At 31.5% G+C, this 27,861-nt stretch overlaps 1 protein-coding gene across 1 annotated transcript in view; it reads left to right on the top strand.

Annotated features, from left to right (window-relative positions):
• LOC130444229 (nephrin-like) overlaps nucleotides 1–27,861 on the top strand; it is a 748,786-nt gene that overhangs the window by 614,107 nt on the left and 106,818 nt on the right. The window contains exon 6 of the mRNA XM_056779287.1: nucleotides 19,501–19,707. Within this exon, the coding sequence (XP_056635265.1) occupies nucleotides 19,501–19,707 (207 nt within the window). The remainder of the gene's footprint in view (nucleotides 1–19,500; nucleotides 19,708–27,861) is intronic.

Genomic DNA, 27,861 nt, shown 5'->3' with positions numbered 1-27,861 from the left:
ACAATGATAGAAACATTTTGCTCATTATTATTAGAATTGATTATCTCATCTCAGTTTTCTTCGATTTTTACAGAAACTTCTGATTTTGTTGAGTTTTATGGCAAGCGTGGTATTCTTTTGAAAAGGTTTTCATCCTACATTGAAAATAAATGAAAATATGAATACTCTCACGAACCTATGTAATGTTGTCATGGCTCAGTTCATGATCCAGTTATCATTCTGATATAAATATCTGATAGTATCATCATCTTATTTGCATGTGTCTTTGGAGTAACTTAATATGTTACCCTCACAATCTATCAGAATTATAGCTCTTGCTAGTATGATCTGATTCTAACGGAATTTACTGACAATTCTCTACTTGTCTTCTATAGAGCTACTTTACAACGAATTGTTCGCAATATCAACTGACTTGAGTTGGTTAAGCTCATAAGTTTTTATATTGATGGCACTCTGAGATAAGCATTCATATTATCCTCCATTGCCTAAATATTCTCCTTTTTCTTGTTTGAATCCCACAGATTCTATGGACAATCTTTCTGGGGTTCTTGAAACTTACGTGACTTGCATGTTCAAAATACAAAACGTTTTATAACTGGTTGAGCAGAAGACTATATTATGAATTTTACCTCAAAAATAAAACAGTTGTTGCTCATTTTCCTATAAATATGTCTTGATTTCATGTAATTTCAGAATATAACGATAAATTAATTTCATAAGAATCCTTAAGGAAGCTTCGATTTTAATTTGCTTCTCCTAATTTTCCCATTATACGATAATTTTTCCCGTAAACATAAAAGCATCAAGTTTGTGCATGCAGCTTCGAAAATTGATGACAACCGACGTTTTATGGAAGACTTATTATCCAGTTGCACATTATTGTACTGTTATTCCATAGTACTATCGAGTCTTAGGACCATAAACAACAAAAATATTATTTCTATGATGCTGGTGTATGTACTTATAATATATGATTATTTGCAAACAATCTATTAGATTTCATTTGCTTGAATCCCGAGAAAGGGCGCTAAGTTAGTATAATCGAATGATGGATTTCATACGAAAAAAGTGTTATGATATTACCATTGTGATGTAAAACTTTTCCAATAGAACATGTGATGCAACAATCAATTTGAAAATCATGAAAATACAGAAGCTACATTTGATTATTTTAAAAATGCTTCAAAAATGATATATTGTATCATAAATATAATGGATGTTCAATTCATTCACGAATTTCTATGAAAACCCATATTTTTATTAGATTTCAAAGAGTAGGGGTTGAAATGTACAAGGTCCTTCACAACGAGCTGAATCGATTCGCATATGGGAAAGTACTTGGACTAGTGATCCGAAATTTTGCTTGCATGAGTTTTCCAAAATGCTCGTTTCAGCTGAAATCATTTCATTTTTCTGAAACTTCCGGTTATACCCTCCACCTGCCGATAGTGAATAACAAATAACAAAAGTTAACGTATTAAAAAAGTTATTTTCCTAACAAGTGCGGAAAGTGATACTTTCCCGCACGCGACTGCAGTTGTCCCGAACGACGCGGAGCGGAAAGTGGGGAAAGTGCGGGAAAGACACTTTACGCATGAATTAGGAACATTATTTTTTCTACGACCGTATATACAAAAAAGTATACCAACCCATTTTTCTAAAATTATTGTATTCCAACAAACATAATATACAAAATTTATACAAAAATATAACTAAAAACTACTAATTATTATAAATACTAAAATTGAAAACACAAAATTTGTGGCATTCTGTAGACTAGTAAGAATTGCCGGCCCAGTGGAGTTATTTGGTTTCAACTGGAAGGTAGATGACGTTGGTGAGGATGGCATCGGTTGCAGGTCGCATAAAGATGACGATGACGGCAACGGTTTTAAGTCATTTGTAGTACAGAGAATTTTATTTGATATTTTTTTCTTCTGATTCTCGGTGTCCTCCAAATAGCCCTCAGCGACAGTAGTAGACTTCCAGCCACCCAGGTGCTTTAGGTTGGTTATTTTTTCGCCGGAGTCTGCTAGGAACGTTGTCGAAGAACGTCTGAAACTGTGTCCTGTATAACGTTCCGGATTAGGTAGGCGTAAATATGCGGCAATCACTGCTGGCATCTTACCAAAAGTGTTTACGCCAACATATTGAACTGAGCATTTTCCATTCTTATAATGAATAAAAAATCGGCGGTGTAGAATGGTGGGTGGTCGTAAATCTGCGTACTTTCAAATAGGTTCCATCATTTATTTCTTCAGATAAAACAAATGATCTTGACGAGTGATTTTTGGAATAAGAAATTTTCACAACAATTAATTAGGTTGCCTTTATCTTGAATGTTGTACTCACTTTAATCATCTGGAGCTAGCATAACCCTGTATATATATTTTTTGGTAAAAATTTGTGCTTTCTGTGCTCGAAAACCAATATTTTTTTGTTTAAGAAACGACGTTAGCTTATGGAAGTTTCCTATATCCAAATTTTGTTTTATTTTTACTAAACTTTTCACCATCGAATAGCGGGACCATAATGCAAAACCTTACTTAGGTCTGAAAAATACGCCAGAAATACCTCTTCCTCATAAGTTTTGGCCCCTTTCTCCTTACACCATGTAACAAAATGGTCGTATTGCCTCTCATACCTTAGTCTGGATTTGGCAGGTAGCAGCTCGGAATTAGCTTCATTTGCAGCCTTCAAAATGGCTTCGGGAAGTTCTTCGTCGGATGAATCCATTAATATTATTGTATCGGATTCGGTTTAATGTGGTTTAATTTAGAAGATTGTTCTTATTCGGTCACTTCCGAAACGTTTTGAACAACTTTGACGTTTTAGTAACAATTACACGCTTGGGTTGTCATAGCAACTGCTATCAAACCCGGGTGGTTTGATAGTTGTTTCTCCTTTGAAGAATGTCACTTTTCCGCACTAGTGCGGGAAAGTGACACTTTCAAAACTAAAATGCGTGCGGAAAAGTGGGTTAAAACGCATGGTCGTAGAAAAATTGAATTTGCAGCGCTTAAACGTCAAACTGTTTTAATTGTTTGTTTGTTTGTTGATATGTTAGCTTTTGTTTTTTTTTTGTCACTCCAGACAATCGACAATGGAAAACTATGAAGATTTTAGTTTTTTCAAGTTTCCACAGAAACCGTTAAGAGATATATAAATTTATAACGAAGTTACCTTAATTTAAAGCTTAGAATCCAATGTTGAGGAATCTCGAGACAAGAGATCCACATTATTCTTAGATCATTAATATTTTATGAACTTCTTTGTATTGGAGCCAATAATTTCAAAATAAAAATTGTAAGTATCTACACCGACATATAGTTCAAAAATAGTTATATTATTTTTGTTATATTGACAATAGAATTGTGCTTGATATACAAAAATAAATGAATTTTTTAGTCCTTGTCTCCTGATATGATTATTCACAAAAAATCGTTGAATTGTTCCTTTCACTTTTGAGCGAATTTTCTAGAGCGAAAATTCCGTATTCTCTTATACCTCAGAATGTACAGAAAGTGGCTTCGGATGCAGCGAATAAGAAAAAATCCAAGAGTTCCGTTTTCCAGCGAATAATTGTATCATGAAAATATGAAATGCACCATCCCATTGAAAGCACTATTTTGAATGCCTTTTTATGCCTCAATAAAAATAGACCATATTTATTTTTTGTTTCCAGCCGTCAACAAAATGGTACGTTATGCCGTGATTTCTCCTACATTATCATGAAGTAGACGGTGAAACCTCAGTTTGTTATGACTAGAATCAAACTAAAAAATTTCATCCATAAATCAGAATATATGAATGACAATAATAGAGTGGCAATGACGGAAAACAGATATAAAAAAGGAGATACAACTACTTACAAAGAAAATACTAAACGATAGTTCGAAAAAATAATCGAATCGAAGGGATCACAAAATGGAGAACATCTTGTGGAGTATATCAGAAGGGAATCAGAATTATTTAGTGATTGGGTGAACATTGGTTCCAACAATAATTCATCAATTTACACGGGAAAATAAATTTGGATATTTGAACTGAGATATCATAGACTGGAGATCTGATTTTCAATATCAACGGTTAATGTTAGAGAGTGAGCTTCGATGGAAAGAGCATTTTGAAATAACTGATCATAAACCTAAAAGATTACTCCAAAAATTCCGAGATAGATATGTAATGATTGTAGTACTGATTAGCAAGGATGGTGCATAACAAATTCTATCAAAAACCGTGATGAGAAACTTCTACAAAGTTCAAAGGCTGCAATATATCCAAATAGAACGCTTAATAAAGACCTGATACTTTATCCCGATTGTAGGGAGAAAAACCTATGAGGCTGTTTCATGTAAGGAAAGTAGAAGCAATGAGAGAATCGAGAATGATGAAACTTGATAGTCACGATAATGTCATCAGCGAGTGTATAACTGTATGTTAATTCAAAATACAAGCATCAAAATTAGTTTAAGTACAAAGCCTCATAAGAAGGAAGATGGGAAGAGACATTTATAGGCCACAACCTTCAAAAAAATACCAATAAGTGAAGAAAATAACCAAGAAAGCTAGCCTTGATATGTTTTTAGCATCAAATCCTCATTAGCTCATACGCTCTCTCTTTAATAGTCAGGTAAATATCAAGAAATTGACCTCCACCTACACCAAGAACATCAAAATAGGAATAAAATCAAAAAGAAAATGTTCTAATAAGAAAAATTAATTTTTCCTTAGTACTTACATCTCAAATATATAGCAGTAATCAATCAAATTATTTGTAGTTTTATTAGAATTTACAAAATAGAGCTGAATACTGAATACTGAATACTGAGATGTCTGCCCTATGTAGACAGAGTCACAATTAGTACAAGGTATTTGCTATAAAACATTACTTTCTTTTGATGCTTTAGATTTCAATTTAGTGGAAAATTTGGATAACGTATTATGTCCTCTATCACCTACCACATGAATTCCAAAAATTCTAGAGCAATAAAGAAACAAAACAATTATATTAATGAACCTTCCTAGAAACTATTCAAAAGAAACAATTTAAAAAACGGCTTGCTATAAAAACTGATATGAAAACAAAGATCAAACGAATTCCGGATATTTAATCAAAGGGAACGCCTTCGCCGAATTTTTGAATTCTACTATATTAACAAAAGCTTAATTAATGAGTGTAGTTTCTAGGGAGTATGGCAAAAACATTTAGTTCCTAGTAATTGTAAGCATAATTGAAAGAATGTTTGGGATATGGAACTTTTGAAATTCAAGATCCTTGAAGTCGTGGAACTCAGTGAAATTGTATATCTATAGCTATAATAAACTTTAAGTTACAATGTTACCTCTAACATATATAATACAAATGGGATGTACAAATTACAAAAAACCGCAAATTTTAATAGGAATAATTCTGTATAATGCAAAATACGTTAGAAGTTCGTTTGAAATTAAGTTAGCAGAAATTATGGATATGCCGATAATGATTATATCTTGATGAATTTCTATGAATCAATTGAATTGTTAGTAAAGTTTTCGGATAATGTATAGAAAATATAATTACAATTTCAGTACATTCCTCAATATTATTCGATGAAGTTTTTATACACATTTTTGTGAGAAACAAAATGAAAACTCCTGTTATAATTCAAAAACAAAATTCTCGATAACTATTCAAAAATGTACCCTCCTGCATAGCTGATAGATAACTCATTAAAACATTTTTAATCATCCATTCTTCGTTTGCCTGTTTTAAGCTGTTTGTTCAGTGTCTATAAAAGTTTGAACATTCCATAAATTCGACGTTCGTTCGAAAGTTTTCTGTTGATGATTAAAGTTTTGAGCTTTTGTGTTATTTATTTACTTTATTACTCCTTTTTACTTGGAAAGTAATATGCTCAACTTGTCTCGATCCTATAGTTGTGGATAATTTTCATTATTGAAATTTTCAAATAATAAAGTTAAGAAATACAGAATTTTGTAATATGTGAACATAAGAATTTAATAGAGGACAGAAGTGAGGGAATTTTGAGATAAAAAGGAGTTTGGAATTAATACTCCATTAAGTTCCACTTCGATTTCATGGAAACTGTAATGAATTGAGTGTAATCAGAAGACTTATAACATTTTCCTATCAATACGGTCACTAGTGAAAATAATATTTCCACATCTCATCCAAAGATGAATCCAAAGATACCTGAATCGTATATGTAACTAGTAATTATATATTATGGTTCGTGGCTCCTCTTACAATGTAAGTCATTTTTGCAATTTTCATTTTCCTTCAGCGCTCTTATCAATACTAACGACCAGAATAATAATAGTATTCATACTTAACTACGAAAGTGTGTTAAGAAATTCACAAAATATCTACGAAATTTCGACCATTTCCATTCATATAAAAAAAATAATTAAAAACTTCAAAATTAGATAGTACAGCCTAATCCACATGTTATCCATTTCGCCATTCTGTAAAGTATCGTTCAAATAACTGTAATCGTTCGTAAAATGTATGAAAAAAGTATGGTGAACTGAGAATAGGATGGAAGGTCCTTCTCTAGAATTTACGACTTTAATATCCTACGAAAAGGCGAAATAACTTTTCTCTAAACTGCCATTGTTTTTCAGTTAGGCATATTTTCCAATCAGCTGCAACGAATTGACGTCCTCTTTATAGGAAAACGACATGATTTGCGAAAAAAGAAGATATAAGTGCTTCTAAAATCGTTGTAAAACGAGCTTTCTATAGAACTCTGAATTGAAAAACAAATAAAAACGAGCGATAATGGATTTTTTTGTTTAAATGGTCAGCATCGGTTTCGGAGAATGAAACAACTACTGAATTTTGTTTATGTTTAATTCCTATTAGGAGGACATATACTCTTGAATATAAGGTTGTTATGGGATAAAATAATTTTCAAATTATTTAGTGCCAATATGAAACTAATACAAGACTTTATAAAGTTGTATTCGATCTCGTATTCAAATTTTTAATTTATATTGTAATAGAACTTCATATCGATAAGATTATATCAAATTTTTGATGTAATCTGTCATATAGCATTCAGATTCAACAGGCAGAAACCGGTTTTGGTAAGATAAAAATGCAGATACTGCTCTTAATATTTTGCTGAACGCACTGTTCACACTACTACTACACCAACACTCAAAATTATACTGTCTGACGCTATAAAGACGATAACTTGGTTATCGAAACGTGCAGCAGACAGTGTTATTGTGTTTGTGTAGTGGTAATGTGAATAGTGTGTTCAGTAAAATATGAAGAGCAGTATTAAAATTTTTATCTTTCCAGAACCGGTCCCTGTCGGTAAATCTGCATGCCATATGATAAATTACATCAAAATTTGATGTATGAAGATCCAATAGAATGTACATATAAAATAAGGGAACGCGCGTCAGACAGTGTGATTGTGAGTGTTTGTGGAATGGTAATGTAAACAGTGTGTTCAGTATAAATATCACCAACGGTTCTTGAAATTTTAGCCTAGTTGTTCTATATATTCCTTACAAAAGGCCGGTTTCTATTAAAAAAAAACCCTATCATTGCATTGAATGACATTATAATGGTTATTTAATGGAATGATTCTGTATAAAAATGTATGAAGAAGATTTATACCTATTTTTGTAGGCTTGTTTACACAATTTACGTTTTGATAACAATGATTGTGCGAAATTTTGAATCTGCTGTAACAAAACAACTTTCCACTATTCATTAAATGAATTATTTTGAAGCTGTTAAGACAAATAAGGAGACATTTCCATCATTATTATTGAGTTTCTACTGCGTCATAAAGTTGTGAATATTTATCTAACTGGTTTGAACAGTTTTAGGCTTTGAGTTACATACGAGCAAAATCTCTCAGAATAGAACGACCATTATGGATAACAACTTTTTAAATATATTTTCGCAGCTGAAATCGTGGGAGGTTCATTTCGATATTCACATCAAAATGAAATTGTGTTTGTGCCGACTTAAAATTTATAAACACAATTTCATTGCAGAATTTATAAATGAAATATTGAAACATTCCATTAGAATATGAACCAACACCCATTTTTCTGCTCTGATAAGTGATATAAACACGTTTTATTTATTTCAAATCAGGATTTTGTAAATATAACTGACTAGTTTTTCTTGAGAGTTGAACCTTGGACGTCCGACATATTTTCACTTATTGTGAATGGCGTAGATGCAAGAAAAAAAGTATTTTTCGATGGTAGCTATCCCATTAGTAATTAGCATCATAAATATTCACTCTAGCCAATAACTATAACTGAAACTAGTAGCAAAATAACTGCCTTGTTTGTGCCATAAAAATATGACTTTCTGCAAAACTCTCGACACCACTCAGTGGTGTAACATGTCAAAAACACGACACGGTAAAACATTTCAGTAATGAATGAGAATTCTTCAGCAGCTTGTCGACGGCTATCCCAACAGAAGGATTGAATTCTATTGAACAATGATAGCTTTTATGACGATAACTATCTAAAATAGTATACCACTTTTCAATAAAAGTATTGATCAAATCGTTTTTTGACAAAATTGAACTTTTTTTTCAATTAGACTAAAATATACAAATATTTCGATTAAAATAAACTTCAATATCTACCCGATATCTCTTAGATAGAGGAAAGGGTGTATTCTGGATCAAATGAAATCTGAAGATGCCAAATTTTCATCACATTGAAGGTATGGAGGTCAATTTTTGAACAAATTAAACATATAGGTCAGTTTTAACCAATTGTGTTCAGCATTGTCTGGAATCAATATTCTAAAGAAACTAACAGGCTGCTATTTATCTGTCTATCTGGAGATCAGTTGTAAAGTGTGTCCATTTGCAGACAACACTAGCTTCTCTTGGAGCAACTCTGATCTCACGGCATTTCATAGAACTATATCTAGTAACCAAAGCACCCTTAAATCATGGCACGATTCTAATCTCTGTCTCAACGTTTCTAAAACCAAAGTTTTATCATTCAAACATACATTGCAGCCTTCTTTATTAGATAATACCATTATTGATGTAGCTGAATCAAGAAAATCTCGTGATCTCAATTTCATCAAAAAAATGATATTAAGATTCATGATATCATCTTATTACTTTTATACTTTGGATAGAATTGATAGCATATGAATTGTTTTTAGATAAGTAAGAAACTAGTTGAAATAAGCAAATAGATATTCATTCCTATGGTCGCATTTGAAATTGATTGTTGCGTGAATGGAGCCTGAAAATAATGACGATTTGAAGTGTAGACAGCTGCAGTCAGAAGTTTTCCTTAATATGATAAAGCAGTTTTATAAGCGACAATTGATATTTGGAGAATGAAAAAAACATTTGATAATTTGATGAAAAAACAACCCACAAAATAACTGGCCCTTTTAAAACATTATGTGCCGGAAATGTAAATTGTTGAATATTCTATAGAAGTCGAGCTATTAGTGTGTAGTTCATTCTCAAATACACATCCTGTATATCACAAATGGAGAATTCGCTTAAATCTCATGTACATCAAACGCATTATACTGAGACTATATTCCATTTTTCTGATCTGGTTGGATTGTAATTTCTAACGGTGTTAAAGGTTGCTCTTCAAATTTAATTAACGATTGTTGTGTTGTTTACCGTTTCACGTTACGATTCTACTCATTAAAACATTTATAATGAAATAATTAGAGCCTCTGCTAGAAGTTGCACGATATTGCAAGTATCCTAATGAAAATTGCTCTTGAGAGTTTCAAATTTGTTGTTAAGTACTTTAAATAGAACATCTGGAGTAGCGCATAGTATTTTCGGAATAGAATTAATTTTACTCTTGAGTGTAAGTAGTAAATCCAGTTATTGTCTGGAATTATAAGATAGCTCTTGACAAAAATACTGTTTTAAAAATATCCATACAACTCAATTCAAATTCTAAAATCATCAATTGGATCATTAATGTTAAGTTTTTGGTTAATAATGAAGATTTGCTTTAACGAGAATCTAGTTCATCTCACACATTTTCTGAAAATTCTTTGAAAATTCTCCAGAATTAACAAGCTTCCGAAGAATTCCATTATTATTATAAGACGTACGTTTTAAACTAATATTCTTTTTTGCCTGAAATCCTTATTTTTGGATCAATGGGAAAATATTGATTCTCCACTTATAAGGACCAAAAATAATATTCAAAATAATATCATACACTAGTGGTAATGTGCACATTTCCTGATGAAACATTGGAAAGAATGTTTTTCTCTGATATGACATTGTCAGTTTCCACCTGAATCTTCACACAATCTACTATTTTTTCTGATTTCTTTGTCTATCCTTTCAAAATCTGCTCAGATGAAAAACCTCCACACCTCTATTTAAGACTGGTCAAATCCTACAATACATTCCTCATTTGTTTCCATACCTTAGTTTGTCATATTTTAAAAGTATTATTGGACATTGTTTCGGCAGTCACTTTCTGTGTCGCTCAATAAATGTGAAAATATTGAACCTTCACTTCCTAGAGAAAGAACAAGAAGTAGTTTGAAGGAAATCAATGGTTAAATAAATATATATCAACTTTTCTTTTTCCTACATTATCATAATATATCTCTAAATTGTGACAGCTAGAGTCAGCTATTTTCTGTTATCGCTTAACTTGCAGCTTATTTCTTTCCATTACTTGTAAATTCCAGATCTACTATACATCTTGTCCACTTCCAGTTGAGGCTCTTTCCATATTTTATATTTTTGTCCTATTATCTCAATATTTCCAGCGAGATTAAGAAAAATTTATATCGCCCAAACCTCGTTCCCTCAGATTCACATTCTTTGTACCACTCAAGGGAGCTTTTAAAGGTCATCGAATTGCGTCAGATATGGATTATCAACATACGGTACAAAAGTGATTTCATGACCAATCGTAATGCATACACATGTTTTGGAACTTGTTGCACCCAGTTCATTGCTAAAGATGAAGACTACATCGGAAAATGACTTATAAAAAGTATCGAATTTATAAGAATTAATCACATTCCAATTCGTTTTTATATGATTAACAAAGTGGATTCGTAGAGAAAACCAAATACATACATATACTACCTGCTTTTCTTTTGTAGACTTTTCTCCGCCTTTGGTTTTTTCAAAATATTGTTAGTAACTCTTTTCCTCATTATATTGCTAATTATAAAGTGTGCCTTTGTTATAATTTATATGCTACCTTCCAATATTCCCTGTCAGTGGATTGCTTTATGTCTCAAATTGATGAAATGGGTAACGTTGATAATTCTGTATGTTATTTTTAGATTTGCCTCTTCCGATACCTAATGTAGTCCTGTCATCTATCAAGACTTCATAATCAGTTTAGATAAACGTATCTTAAAAGAAAGAGCACTCACAGTCCCAAATTTTTTATAAACCATAATTTCCCAACAACGCTATCAGTTTTAACATTGCTATTGATCAATTATTTAAGGCTTATTAATTGCAAACAAAACTGTCATAACTCTAAGCTGCAGTCACATTCAAATGTATAGGAAGTGGAATGAAGTGAAAAGTGAACTTCTGTTTTTACAACAGCTCTACCTACCCCAGTAACTTTGGAGGTTGAACGCAGCCAGCAAAGATTCATATTCAGCATTCACCAAAACTTCATCCTCCAAAATATGCGCATAGATTTTATAGATTTAAATTATAAGAAACTATATCATATATAAATATGCATGAAAAGATTCGGAAAATTGCAGTATACTTAAGAAAGCTCTGCCTATAAGTTGTAGAAATTATTGATTGATATCAATGTTTCTATCATATATAAATAAAATCAAATTCAATTATCAATGAAGTTTTGATAAAATTTTGTTGAGATGAAAAAAATCATAATAACTTCAAAACAAAAATCAAATATAAATGAGTAATACATGAAATTCTAGAATAGGATAAATTATAATAACATCATCAGATTGCATTTTGTAATATTTCTTGATTGTTAGATGCACTTCTCTTACTTTTTCTTCATTATTTGTCTATTGAAGTTATATTAGAAATACCGGAACCTCAGACAGACTTAATATGCGTCAAATCTTCATACGGCTCTGCAGTGAGACAAATTATCGAATAAATAGCTGACAAATTGAGGGAGAGCTCCATCTTGCTACAGCCACGTATTGTATAATAGCGGTCTCATGGTTTATTTTAATAATAAAGGTCATCCTGAGTTGATGCCAATGATTTCAATCCACACACTTACTTCATCATTCAAATTTCAATTGGATTTAAAAGTCGTTATTCTTTTTGTATTCTGTAAAAAATCCAATTTTCATCTAATGTTGGTTATTGGTGCACATTACTGGTTTAAAAAACACAACAACCTGCTTAGGAACAATAATCAGCAACAAAGTGTATAACATGCCATTTGACATGTTACGTTTTTTTTTCTCGAAAATTTTCAGACACTTTGGATGTATTCATTCTAACTTTCAAGTTTTCGCAGAAATTAATTTGTTATCGACCTTCCACTTCATTCGATAAAGTCAATAAAACCTCGGAATGTATTCAAATTCTTCCTCTACCTATTTACACTTTAAATGAAAGTGAATTTCAGTAAATTTGTGGTGATTTTATTCATTATATTTCTGTTACACAATTGCTAGGTGGGAGTTTCAACCACTAACACCGGACTACAAATTGAACCAACAACTCAGCCTCAACTCTAACATCTGAGAACCCAGTTGAGAACCGGATATCCATAAATAAATCGCAGCTTGGATATGAGAAAATATATGAAAATAAATCTGAGTGGTTTTTCAATTTATAACTGCTTTCATTTGTTGTGCTTTTTTGGATATGCAATCAATATATATATATAATATATATATATATATATATATATATATATATATATATATATATATATATATATATATATATATATAATGCGAATTTACTATTTTTTCAATAAATTTATTTGTTGCTAAGACTTTTTTTATTGTTTATAGCGATAGATATTAATTTGGATATATGTATCTAGGGATAGTTTCATATTGTTTATTTCCTATTTTTGATCTGTCATAACATGTATCCAGCTTTTCCGCCTTTTTTAATAATTGTTGACATCGTTCTATTGTTTATTCACCCCATCTGAGTAACAGTTATTTATATACTCTAAGGCCGAGGAAGAGTCTCCTACCAGGAAAGTAAGGTTACAACTGCATCCTGAACAAAAAGTAATTTCATTTACACCACGTTAGTTCTTATAGGAATTAATTTACCCCAACCACATCTACAAATCACTGAAATATCCCCTCTTTTGGCTTTCTGATCAATACTTATTGGTCTCGGAAAATTTCAATCCAAATTATTTTCAAAACGAATGTCTCAATATAACAGTTGTTGGAATTTTTTAACAAATTATAACACTCAGAAAATATAGTTGAAAAGGTCGAGTTGTTCAAGAAATATACGTTTTGTTCGCCACGAATTTTGAATCAATGATAAGATTTTTAATTCTGATATTTATATGTTATTTAAACAAGTTCTGAAAAAAATTTCCCACATTATACATAATTTTGGAATAATCACGTGTTACTGAACTTTTCACTCACATAACCTTATACAATACAAAAATTGGGAAGCTAATGTAGAATCTACAATTGGAAAACCATCTGCATGGAACAAAGAATCGTATGAACTTGAGGGGTGGTTTATTAATAACTTTAGTTGATATTATCAATTCATGTCACTGAAGTAATAACACATAACAAATTGTTATTTTGTCGTTCATAGAAAAACATTAATCATATAAATTGATCATTATCAAACTAACTAATGATCCTCAATGCCCCTAAAATATCAAGGATATTGTTAACAAATGACTAGTTCAAAACAACTTCATACGCTTGTTTTTATTAGGAAGAATTTCTACCCCATTTTTCAGTTTTTTCGAAATAAGCAATTATTGCATTCCTATAGAATAGGGTTGTTTGCTGGTTCGATACATAGAAATATTGTCTTGCCAATGACTGAAAATTTGATTCATAACCACTCCATTACATAATATGAACATTATCGATATCTGTTGATATACAGGATTCCTCTTTATCGTTAGTTTTTATTAACTAGTATGCCCATTTTTGGAATGTTATTAGCATAATCACACTATGAAATTCTGTATCTAACTCACTTCAATATGTTGAATGGAATAATAAAATTCATGGAGTGACAATCTTGTAAACCCACGAAAATAAACTGATGAGCTTAGTCTAATATTCAGTTGATTGAATGATTGGAAACTATTCATTTAAATACATAAGTAAATTTTCAACAAAGTCGGTTCACTTCTACATATTTTTCTATCCCAAGAAGTTAGTAGTTTATGGATTATTATATTAAACAAATAATTATTACCAGTTAATTCTGCTCTTTTTATAGTGAAAGCTTCTGTATCATTTTCACATTTGATAATTCCATATTCGTGTATTTCAATAGATTTAAGAAGTAGTATGTCTTCAAGTTTCAATCCGCTAAATACATACTTTAATCAAAATCAAATCTCCATATTTATATGAATTCGATCCACCGATTCATTAAATAGGGAACTCACAATATCTTTTATCAAATGCAAAAAATACATCATGTACTGAGCAGGTAAAAACATTCCATAGTGAGTAGATATGTTTTAGATAGAGAAAACAAAAAAATATGAAAAGAGCTTGAACCTTACATCGTTAGAATGAGATAGGATGGAGAATAGTCTTCTGGTCATCATGAATAGCAAAGGAAAAAATCAGAAGAAAATTTATATCAAAAGAAATAGATACCATGAAAACATAATAGTGATCAGTTTTCTTAAATAGAAACGTATTTTTGAATTATTATTAAATACAATAATAAGATATATCTATTCAAAGCAGCAGAACTAAAAAAATAATGAGACAGGAGAAGGAAATTCCTTCAAATAGAGTTTGTTGAGCTAATTTTATTTATATGCAATTGGTGGTGGAAAATTTCTAACTGAAAATAATCTAATGGATCAGGTTGTGCTTCAAATATACTGTATGTTTTTCTTATTTATTAATACGATCTCTATTCGTGGGGTGAAGTGATAAATACTCAGTTCTTAATCTATATAAACATTATACGCTACACTTTTCACTAACACTTAACTAATTTAACTAATTTATTTAAATTTATGGAAAACTCTATTTCAGTCGGTTCACTACGACTATTTATTACAAATTTAACGGCGACGTTATACAAACTTCTTATATTATTAGAATCAATGTATTTACCTTGAAATTTCAATAAAACGATATTATACCAGGTAAATTGAAATAAACTAATTGATAAGGTTATGGTAAATTTGGCTGAGGTTTTTTATATCTTGTTTATCATTTACAGAACATTTATCTTGTTCTATGTATATCATTTCTTTGATAATGTAGGTAGTTCGTGTCTTAAACTGATATTTCTGTTTCTTTTTCAATCAAATTCATGATGTTCATTTTTTGCAGTCGATGCCTTTTTGGTGTATTTTGACCATTTATTCTGTTCTCCAAATATTGTGTAGTAATTTCTATATAATTTTAAAGACAATTAAGACATGGTATGGAATATATAATATATATCATTAGTGATCAATATAAGCCAATATGTGAAAAGTGACAAACGTTGCTATCAATTATTCATCATTACAATGAAATGTATTGAATCATCGTTTCCATCTCAATTTCTTGTAAATAAAATTGAGCAATAGCTTATTAATTGGGTAAATCATTTTAATGGTTAGAATTATTCCACCCATATACGCGTTCTTATTATAATCATGAGTAACTAGTCTTCACATAAGTTCAAGTTAAATAAATTAGAATACTTTTGAAAATGCTACAAGTACACTTTTGTTGAGTTGAGATTGATCACATGAAAAAATTAGTGATTATATGATTATATGGCAGTTTTTTGATGCCATATCGATGACTCAAATTAAATTATATGAGAATTGATTCTAAACGAAAATTTCCACTCCTTATAAATTGTACTGGAACATACAAGATACTTCAGAAATTATAGTAAAAGAAGAACTTCAAAATGTAGTTACTTTCGTAGGACACATTATTAAATTCCCCAAATAAAATCGAAGTGATTCAACCACGTCATCATATGTATAATCCTTCGATCACTTAGTACTTTCGGACTATTGGCTTGCTTTATTATGAGTTTTTTTTTCGGAAGCAATAATTCATTATTATAATGCTAATGATTACTACATTTAACATTTACCCTAATTATTTTATTTCTAACCATCCTAATATATTATCAGTTATTTCCTTTGGTTGAATTATGTTTAGAATACTCGTCCTACAATGTCGACTATAACGCTTTTGATAACGTTAAATACGAGAACTTACCGAATTTCTTGGTAACACTGGCATTGTCGGAAAAGATATCCGCATTATCACTAATACGTATTGGAGTTCAACTGCAAAAATAGAAGTAGGAAATTGAATTTATATATGTTGGAATTTCTGGAACCGTTTATCATTATAATTATTGTATGGAATATAATAATTGAAGTATAAACGTCTTCCACAGAGATACGTTGATATCTTGAATTAGTAAGCAATTTATCTTGAGATCATAAACAAATATCATTTATTTGATACTCCATTATTATTATAAAGAGTTTACCATGGTTTATTTCCTAAGTCATCAGGACCGTAATTCGCATTTCCATAAGTTGCGTCTTCAAGAACTGTCGGAAAACTTGGTACAAATACCAGTGACAAGTTTCAACGATATTTACACAAAGCGTCAACTTGTTACTTGGATCACTTTCATCATGGTAGTTCGCACAACTACTCAGTCAACTTGTTTTAGAAAATATCTTAAATTGAATTTCGCCCTGTTATAAAATTCTGACTGAAGAATTGATACCGATACAAATCAAAAACTAAATGGGAACTGTTTACAGTGACCTATGTCCATCATTTTCAACAACTGAAAATTAGTCCAATTTGTTTCACTGGGGAAAAGAATCACTAGAAGATGACCATCGTGCGAGAGGTTCTGTGACGGTAAGTACTCCAGAAAATATTAAATTAGTGAAAGAAATCGTTCTAAGTGAGTCACTTAGAACGAACAGAAATTGGAGCACAGGCTAGGATTTCAAAACCACTTATTCTGAGGATTTTATATGAGCACTCAAATATGATACAAATTAGTGCCTCGAATTCTCACCGCAATGTTGTGAGTTATTTTTAGAACAGACAAGACCAAGAAAGTGTAATCAGATTAATTGTAAGCTTCAGTCTTTGACTATGATTTGATATCCAAAAGAGATTATATGGAGTGGCATCGGAAGGATGTGCGTTTGCTTCATAAAAATGTTCCATGGCTACTGTACACGGATATGGCTTCACGGAGACCTATAAAATGCATCCAAATACTTGCGACAGGTTTTTATTTGATTATTCTTCTTATCTTGCTTCTGATTTACTTTTGAATTCTTCATCAGTAAACTTTCCGATTATGTAGTAAACAACCAATATAAAGTACATGAGTGTCATTTATGCAAAAAATCTTAGAAGTTAAAGTTAAATTGCAATAATAACACTCATAACCTAAGTAATAAATGTTGAGTAGTATTGTAACAAATACGTCACCGCCCTGGATACGATCTTGCCTAGGTTCTAAATATTCTTGATTAGATCTCTTTTGCTTTAAAATTAGTTCTTTTTTAATAATTTCAAAATATATTTTGATTATGATACAGACTGAAGGTGAGTCAAAACGTCAATTTTTTATCAATGTTTCAAAAATTATTAACTAGTTTTAAAGCAGAAGCGACCTAAAATCAAGAACATTAGTCTAAGAAATTGAAGAAATATATATATATATATATAAACTTATGTGAAGACTAGTTACTCATGATTATAATAAGAACGCGTTCAGGGGTGGAGTAATTCCAACCATTAAAAGGATTTACCCAATTAATAAGCTATTGTTCCATTTTATAAACAAGAAATTGAGATGGAAACGATGATTCAATACATTTCGTTGTAATGATGAATAATTGATAGCAACGTCTGTCACTTTTCACATATTGGCTTACATTGATCACTGATGATATATGAATGATTTAACACTAAGTCATACGTTTAATTCATTAAAGAGGAAATTGGAAGTTTCCGCAAAAAATGTATTTGTTCATAATGCCTTGTGGTAGTTTTTTGACCGAAAAATACATTTTTTCAGCTGAAAATTAAATACTCTACATATACAGAGTGGGCCACAGAACAGAGTGGCAGAATTTACTGGATGCTGGTACATATCGATATTTTGTTCCAAACGGAATTAACCTCATTTGAAAAATAAGTTTTTAATATACATTTGCGCTTCAATTCGTATCTACCTCTCCAATATCGTTGAAAACTGCATCGAACCATTTTTTCTTTAGTTTTGCCCTATTTCTATTACCTCCCTCTCCTTCTTCAATGACCCTTTTTGCGAATCTACATCCCGGCAATTTCTCTGTTTGCCATTTGTTGAGAAGCACTTTCTTTTCCTTAAAATGTGGTCGCTTATTTGCAATTGCTCTCCTTACCTCATCAAGTAGGAATGCGTAATGCTCTCCTGATATTCTTTCGCCTTTTTAAAAACAGTGGATGTAGGTGATTCCATGACCATTTCAACAAAACTTTTTCATTCGATGAAACCGTTTTCCTTTTTTCTGAGAGAGAATCGCCTCTTTTATCCCACTGTTCAGACTGTCTTTTCATACCAGAAGGACTCCATCTCAAGTTTTGAATAGATCTAAGAAATCCTCATTAGTGAATAGCGTCACCAAGGTCTAAGATATCTTACATATGCACATTTATTTCTTATCTTGATATGCCAATAGCCTCTTTTGTTTTTAACCCTTATTCAACGGTCATACAATACAATTTGGTGGACTTTTTCGATGGATGGCGCAGTCCTGCCTGTTTGTCATCAGTCAATCTGATACGACCACGTATGAATTCAGTTGCCAAAAATTTCACGATTGTGACACCATAACTCACTTACAAGCTTGTCAAACGGATACTTAGTGTCCAGAATACGAGTGATAGCATGCTGCTATGCTCAATCCTCGAAATGTTGAAGGTAGTGAGAATACGCAGGCTCAAAAAGTTTTTATGAATACTCATAACTCAAGCATCGTATTCAGTGCATAAAAATGTGCGACAATATGCAAAAAGCTATTAGAATTAATTTGGAATACACATCTATAAACAGAGAGTTGAATCAAAATTTTGTGCATTGGAAAACGTTATTTTCCTAACAGTTACCGTTGAAAATAGAATTCCAAATCCTGTACAGCTTCCCAAGAGTTACGTACTTATTTTGTACACGTCCATTTTAATATTCAATACCAACATGAATGAATTTTCAACGACCTAGTAATCGATAGTACCTCTTGAAAAAATAATCCAATACCAATGATTATCATTATTTTTTTCCGTTTCAGGAAAGCCAGAACCAATAATAAAATGGTGGAGGGAAGGTAAACTCATCGAATCGACCGAAACTCGTTCTGGTTTTGAGAAAGTTCGAGCTAACCAGCTCATCGTTCGCGGTTTACAACGGTCCGATCAACATGCAGCTTTTACATGCCAAGCTTCCAATAACAACATTAGCCAACCAGTTTCCGCAACCACCACTATCGAAATACACTGTAAGTATAAATAAATTCTCATTGGTTTATTCAGAAGCACCATTTCTCTATTATTATTAATGTTTTTGCACTCATATATTTATGTGTAATTGATTTTCAAGGAACTCTAGGTAATACGTAATAGAAACTCAATATTGACGTATGAGAAGATAATAATACCTTTATTTTCTAAAAATAACTCCAAATATTCAAACATTATGCCTAAAGAGATGCAGCGGAAAGGATCCTAATATTCTGGACATAATTTATTCTATTTCTTGTCACACAAAAATTTATTAATAAAACTATGTTCGTAAAACTTGATTCTATTTGGAACTTAGTTGCTGTAAATTAACGATAGCAACTCAATGGAAAATTCTGGTACTTAGGATACAATTCGGTAAATCTTGAGAAATTTGTTATTAAACAATCATTGTTAACATATTTATGTCTGTGCTTTCCAAAACCACAACAATCCATTTCCAAGAATAATGACATTATGATCTAGCCCATAGGCGGGGAACCTGCGGCCTCGAGGCCGCATGAGGCCTCCGCGGGGTTCTTGTGTGGCCCTTTGCCACCTAGTACAAAATGGTAGAGTTCGTTTCAAACAACTATTGTACATCAACGCCATGACAGTTGCGTGAAAAATCCCGCCAAAGACAGTCATATTGTAACATGACGTCAGAATACTAGTCTGAAACGGATCCTAAAACGCATGAGCGAAGCTCTGTCCCACAGACCATCCGTTTCAGACTTGGACACTCAATGTTAATTTTTTAAACAGTTTTTAGCGCCTCCAAGTTAAAATAAGAATGAACTAAACGAAAAAAAGCCGGCTTATGTGTGTGTATGTGTTATTTCTTTTTTCTTATTTTGTTCTTTTTTTATTTAGTAGGAATATTGGGAATTAAAAAATTGTAGAATTTTCAGGTAAGTGAAAAATTATATATTCGGAGATTTCAGAAATCAATTATGCTTTTTTCAGAGTATTGAAATGTTGGTTTTATATCCAAATAAATAATTTTTCACTTTACTAAAAATTCCACATTGTTTATGTAATTTACATGTCTAAAAGAAACGAATGATATTATATGTAGCAGCGCCAACTACCTTGTCTAAGAAGTGAACAAAACTCAGTTTCAGATCTCCAGCTTGAGTGTCACACCTGACTCGCATCTCTCAACGCTTCCCTGTTGCGATCTTCAGCAAACTGTAGTTAACAGTGCGTGCTTATAACAGTTACACGGTTTTATTGTATTTCTAGAAAGTACTTTGTTAAATATATTATTTGATATTCGTTTTTTTATCCATCATGTCAAATAGAAAGAGAAAAAAATTAGGTGATGAAAACAGAACATTTAATGTAGAATAGGAGTTATATTTTTTCTTTACTGCTGAGAAAGATAAAATGATGTATCTGCACCGATGGCGCACCTTCCATGAGAGGCAAAAAAGAAGGATTCGTTGCTGTTTAGAAAAGAAGACTTAAACTTGGAAAAATTGATATCATTTCACTAAATTTTGCATCAGCAAAATCTTTGCGCAAAATCTACCATTTTGCAAGACACTCTGAATAGAACCATTGTCATTGTCAACTATATTCGCTTAAATGCAATGTGTCATCGTCAATTTCGGCAGATGCTCTCTTTAGATGAGGAAACATATAGTGTTGACCTACCATATTACTGCAAGGTTCGCTGGCTACCAACAGGACAAATTTTGATAAAAGTTTTGTCTTTACGACAAATTTTAAACTTTTATCAAGAACAAGGAAAACAATGTGGTCTACCAGATGAAGTATTTCTCAGAAACCTTGCATTTTTGTCTGATATGATGACAAAACAAAATATTTAAATATTTACCTGCAAGATGAGACAGGGTATATTTATGAAATGTGGCAAAATATCCAACCGTTTAGAAAAAAATTATCATTTTTGAAAACATTGCTTTGTCAATCGGAAATATCTGCAGAACACTTCCCGGAGCTAGCTAAAATGTTAAATGAGCAGAACTGTGAAAATAAAATATTCGATGGATATCTAGGTGTCTTGGTTTGTTTAATATAAGAGTATACCAATAGATTTTCTGACGAGCACACTCCTGATATGAAACTGGCATTTGAACCACACTCAATAGATATATCCGAGGCTACTGCAGAACTACAAATGGAGTTAATTGATTTAGGGAGAGATAGTATCATCAAATCCCTTTTTAACGCTAAAAAGGATCCCCATAGAAATCTGGAAAAATGCTGTTGAATATCCATGCCTTCGAGAACATGCACGCCGTTTACTTTCCTGCTTCGGAAGTACCTACTGTTGCGAGACAACATTTTCTCTCATGTCAAAAATGAAAACAAATTTAAGAACGCAAATTACAGATGCACATTTAGAGGATCAATTAAAGCTGTTACGAAGCTTGATCCAAATATACAATTACTGTCAAACAAAAAACAAAGCCTAATAAGTCACTAACTTAGTGAATAAAAAAATATTTTTTATTGTATTCTTTTATAATATCTCTATATTATTTCATATGTATATTATAATTAAAATTTTGTAGTATTATATTTTATTTTTTCTATATAATGCAATAAATTGTTAAATCTATAGAAAAACTGTAATAATTTCACAAAAGTCACTTTTTTAGGTCAATCAGCATATGCGGCCTCTCTTATTGCTGCCTAATTTAAATGTGGCCTCTAATGGTAAAAAGGTTCCCCACCTCTGATCTAGCCTCTTCCGAACTATACCAAATAATAAGTTTTCAATGGAAGAAGATTCTAAAAGAGAATGTCTGACTTCAGATGCAAAACGATAAATTTGAATAAATTTTGCATTTCTTATAACTCTTCATGATCGTCTTATAGCAAGTCAACATCCTATTATTTAATTTCATATTTCATGGTAAATTTTCCACAAAACACGTCAAAAAGTTAATTATTTTCATTGTTTATTAACAACCAATCTAACAGTTATAATTTGTAATAACCCTAATGAGTACGTTGCATGTTAAGAAAAGCGATTTGACTTCAATAAATATAGTTTTCTCTGGAATAAGGTTTGGAAACGTGTTATTTCAATATATAAAACAGACCAAATCAGCGACAGAATGGCGGTATATTTTATTTACAGTTCTGAGGAACGTAAAGGTATAAAAAGTTTCCTTTGTAAATCGGGGTGACTTTGAACATAATGTACTTGATCAACAAGATATTTTTCAGATAGATGCCTTTCCTGTGTTTATTTCTTGTTTTACAATAAATTTTTAGTGTGGGTGTCTCATGTCGCCATTCCACAAACTTCATACAGTTCTTACATAATAAGTGCATAAGTTTGATAAAGATTTGTGGAAAATAGCCAAGTTATTAGTCGGGTAGTTTATAAAAACCGTAAACTCACAGATTTCAACACAAATTTCGTTAAAAACGCCAGACGAAATAGACCAAATAAGTTACCAATTAACTGGAGCCATACAAAAAGGCGCATGGGCAAAAACTCTACAAAATAGTCGCTCAAGTAATATTCCTATTGTAATTAGACAGAAAATAGCCGAAAAAAGACGTAGAAGTGAAAACGACACATCCAAATTAAACAAAACCACAAATAATCTGCAGAAGCTGCTTTTATAAATCAAAAATAAATTAGTCCAAGACTACTTATGTTCATTAACCGCCACCGAAGCCACAGATTATTCCCTCTGGAGGGCTAGTCCTAAAAAGGGCGCAACAATTCTACTTTCCAGTACGAGAGAGCAACAGAAAATGGGCAAGGTATGACATAGAAAAGGCAACAGCCTTTGCTAATTACCTGGTGAAAGTATTTGAACCAAACGAAACGGAACCTACTATGGATTATAAAAAGATTAATAACTTTTTGGACACTCCTCTGCAAATGGAGTTACCGATAAAAAAATTAGTCTCACGGAAATAAAAAATACAATTAAGAACAACTTAAATCCATAGGAAGCACCGGGGTATGATTTTGTGACTGGTGAAATATTACAAGTAAAGGTCTCAAAATGATACAACTGATCAGTTTTAAGGACTGGTCTCTATACTGCTCAATGGAAAGTCACGCAGATGATACCAAAAAGTTGAAAAAAACGAGAATAGTTAACATCATACATGCCATCAAGCTTACTAACTATAATTTCGAAGGTAGTCGAAAAGCTCCTTTTAATGCGACTAATCCCAGTTCAAGAGAACAAAGGAATTATGCCAGATCATCGATTTCGCCTTAGAGCAAAACGTGTAATAATAGAGTAGGTACATAGAATTGTTCAGGAAATCACAAATGCACTAGAAAAGAAATCCTTCCTCTTAGGAGCTTTCTTAGACATTAGTTCAACCATTCGATAAGGTTTGGTACGAAGGTCTACTCTACATAATAAAAAAACAACTACTACACTCCTTTTCTCTCCTCCTAAAGTCATATCTGACGGATAGGCTCTTCCTGGTCAAGCAGCAAGATCAATTTTATCATTATCAACTACTGAATATTTTTAATTCAGTTCTATACACATAAAAATTTTGAAAAGTGAATTTTTCTCGACCAGATTCGAACCCAGAATTGGAATGGTAACAAGATGACTGTGGTTTTCAAATCATATAAGTACTAAAATTAAAAATGGTAACGGTCAATATGCTAATCTATAATATCAATGATATTTGACCATATTTTTTGAGATCAAAGTTTCCTCCTATAGCAGTTAACAAATGAAAGTTTACCCATGAAACTCTCCAAGGAGTGAACATAGTTGGATTTTCACGTCCTTCCAGTGTTTACATTATTTTGATCTAGAATTACAATATGTCAAATTAGTTTTGTGGGAATTTCAACTCCTATAATTATTTGTATTCCTATTGGGTGGATTCATGGAAGTGTAATGGAATATTTGATGTTTGCTACGTTAGTTCAACTTCGAAGTGTAAACCTATTTTCGTTGTTCCGGAAAGTTATCAGAGACAAGGTGTTTGAAAGAAATTTAGCGCAATCAAATTAATTATATCAATGTTTGATGATAATATTAATCAAGGGATACCTGAAGGAAAAATTTAGTTACTAAAAAAGAAGTTAAAAGCCGAGAACCCTCACTCTGAGTCACACTGCCTGAGTGTTGTTAAAGATTCATCATAAAAAGTGTGTATTTCGAAGTTATCATTACCATAAGCAAAAAACTAATTATGCTAAGCATTATACAGTTTTAACTGGTCTGAGTTCTACCGCAAACAATTCAAAATTTAATAAACATTTTGCAGAATGCAAAGCCGCTGGATAATAGTTTTAAACTGAACTTTATAATTAGTGATGGTAATTTAGATTTTATTGTTCCCCTTCAACTCACCCTTTAGTGTTTTTAGATTGATCCTGAAACTTCCACTGACTTTATAAAAGCTTAAACTAGTTGCACCGAAATCAGAAATGGTAATTTTCGGAACAAAAATTTGCTCAAGGGGTTTGTTGAAGTTTCAAAGATATTTGAAAGTTTTGATTCGCTAGGAGCATTTCACAATATTTCTTGGATAAAATTTAAAAAAAAAATGTAGATCGCTTCGAGCTAATGAATCTAAAATCAGTTACTCAATGTCAATTTTTCTTTATTGGATCTGAATTATTGAAGCTTTTAAAAATTTTATTTCATTATCGAACATGTAATTTTTGTGTATATAGCAATATATTCATGTTACCCGCAATTTTACAGCCTCAAACGTCAGGTTATTCCACAGATACCGATTTTTTTCATATTTTGAAATTACAGGTGGCTTAGAGATAATTTAAGCTTTAATTAAACCTGAAATTCTAGATTGCAACCTTGTCATTGTTTTTCTGGGCACCGGCTAATTATATACCCGATCGCTTTTTCTTCTCCAATAATTATCTGTTATAACCTCCAATATCTGAAAGTGTGCCAACAGTACAAGGTCCAGTGGTCACATCAATAGAGCTGTTCATTAATCCTTGGACAAATAGCTCTGGATTTTGTGCAATCACTTATATTTGACTATATATCCTGATTCTTGGCTGATTCAACAGCATCTTTCAACAATTTCTTCAGTAGTAGAACTGTAACTGTTTTTTCGGCATCCTCTCCTACTTATTGATCACCTTTGCTCAAAATTAGCGAGTCAAATCTTCGTAATTCAGTAATTGTTATTGCATACCAATCGAGTTATTGAAAACAGTATATTACTCACTTTTTCACAGTAAAGTGAATCATTCATTTTGAGAGTTTTGCATAAAGAAAAATACCACCCTTTCAAAGTTCATTTAATTCAGGAGTTAAATACAGATGATCCTGATAGAAGGCAATAATTCTGTGATATCATGATGGACAGAATGAATGCTGATTTGCAGTTCATAAACAAATTTTTTTTCTGATGAAGCGACGTTTCAATTAAACGGAACGGTTAACAAATATAACTGTAAATATTACAGCAGAAAAAATCCTTACTGGATGTGTGAGGCTCATACTAGATATCCTAAAAACGTGAACGTTTGGGCTGATATGAAATTGTTAGCCCTTATTTTTTTGAGGGCACAATTAATGGTGAGATTAGTCTATATTTTTTGATAAACTTCTTAGTTACTTAGACTTTTCCTTATGTTAACCAACAAGAAGGAGCTCCACCGCATTTTGCACGTACAGCTAGAATTTATTTAAGCGAGGTTTTTCCCAAAAGGGGGTTTGGAAGACATTGAACGATAAATTGGCCGACTATATCTCCCTATTGGACTTCTCTCGATTACTTCATATGGGATTATTCAAAATCTGAACTATATTTAAATCGACAAGATAATACTGATTTTAAATTCCGAATAATGGAAGAAATACCCCTGAGGTTATACAAAATATTGTACGAGAATTCCAAAATCCCCTTGGTTATAGTGAATGGTGGTCATTTTTAACATTTAATTGTTGAGTTCAATGAAAAATACATTCTAAATAATATGCGACATTATTATCTTCATTCTATTTTTTATTTTACAGCTTAAAAGTTAATTATGTTTGTTATATTTTTGCAGCTATTTAAATTTATAAATTATAATTAGGACATATCAAAATAATTGGTACACCCCTATTTTTTTATTTTTTAGATAAAATATTTTTTCATATTGTCATGACTTAGAATAAAAAATAGTATATCACTCTCAATTTTTCACCCTTCTACGATCAAAACCTATTTTTCCATGGCGATTTATAGTACGATGAATTCTTATTTATAATTTCAATTTCCTTTTTGTATCCATCGTAGCAGTGACTGTTATACGTATCATTCCAAATTTTCTGTACAACTCTCATGTTGATTTTATTCTCATCGTAAATTTATCATAAAGCTTCAGTGCAATAATTTTTTATTAATAACTGAAAAGACAGTAGTTTTCACTCTTATGTGTTGTGAGCTCCCGCTAACAACGGCCGTTATCGTACCTGTACATATTGTACTTAAAATTTTTTGCAAATAGTTTTAAATCAAAGCAAAAACGTGTACGTATTTAATAAATATTAAGTCACTGTTTCCCCCAAATAAGTATTTCAACTTGATTTATTTATGGGTTATATGTAAATTCAGTAATGCCAGCAAGACTTAAAGGGACCAATTTGAATTATCGAACAATCAAATCTCATGCATATAAGAACAGGAACATCAGGCGAACAAAACAATGCAGATATGCGTGTGAATCCGTCGCAGTTATGTCAATCACAGTCGCAAAAGACACAAGATAAACGAAATCAACAGAAACAATTAGAACGAAGAGAAACGCGTAGATTCATGATAAACAGATGTAGAGGAATTGACAAACAATGCCAACAAGTTCTTCGAGCATATACTTCAAATTTATTTCTTCGACTAGCATTCCAGTGTGAGCCTGATGTAGAATATTAGGCTCATTTCAAAGTGGTTATTGGACAACAATATATAATATTTAAATTTCTTAGATAAAACTACATCAACCCCTATTTTTCATTTGTTAATTATAAAGTCAATTTTTTATCGTGGCTTAAAATAAAAAATATTATATTACTCTGCATTCTTCACCCCTCTACGATCAACCCCTATTTTTCCATCGCGATGTTTTTATTTTCAATTATTTCGTTTAATTATGATGTTTTTCTCAATTCAATTTGATCTTACGCCTTAGCTGGTCGATAACTGATAAACTATGAATA

The sequence above is a fragment of the Diorhabda sublineata genome, chromosome 5, assembly GCF_026230105.1.
Source record: "Diorhabda sublineata isolate icDioSubl1.1 chromosome 5, icDioSubl1.1, whole genome shotgun sequence".
In the NCBI taxonomy this organism is placed as follows: Eukaryota; Metazoa; Arthropoda; class Insecta; order Coleoptera; family Chrysomelidae; genus Diorhabda; species Diorhabda sublineata.
This window is presented reverse-complemented; position numbering and strand designations above follow the sequence as displayed.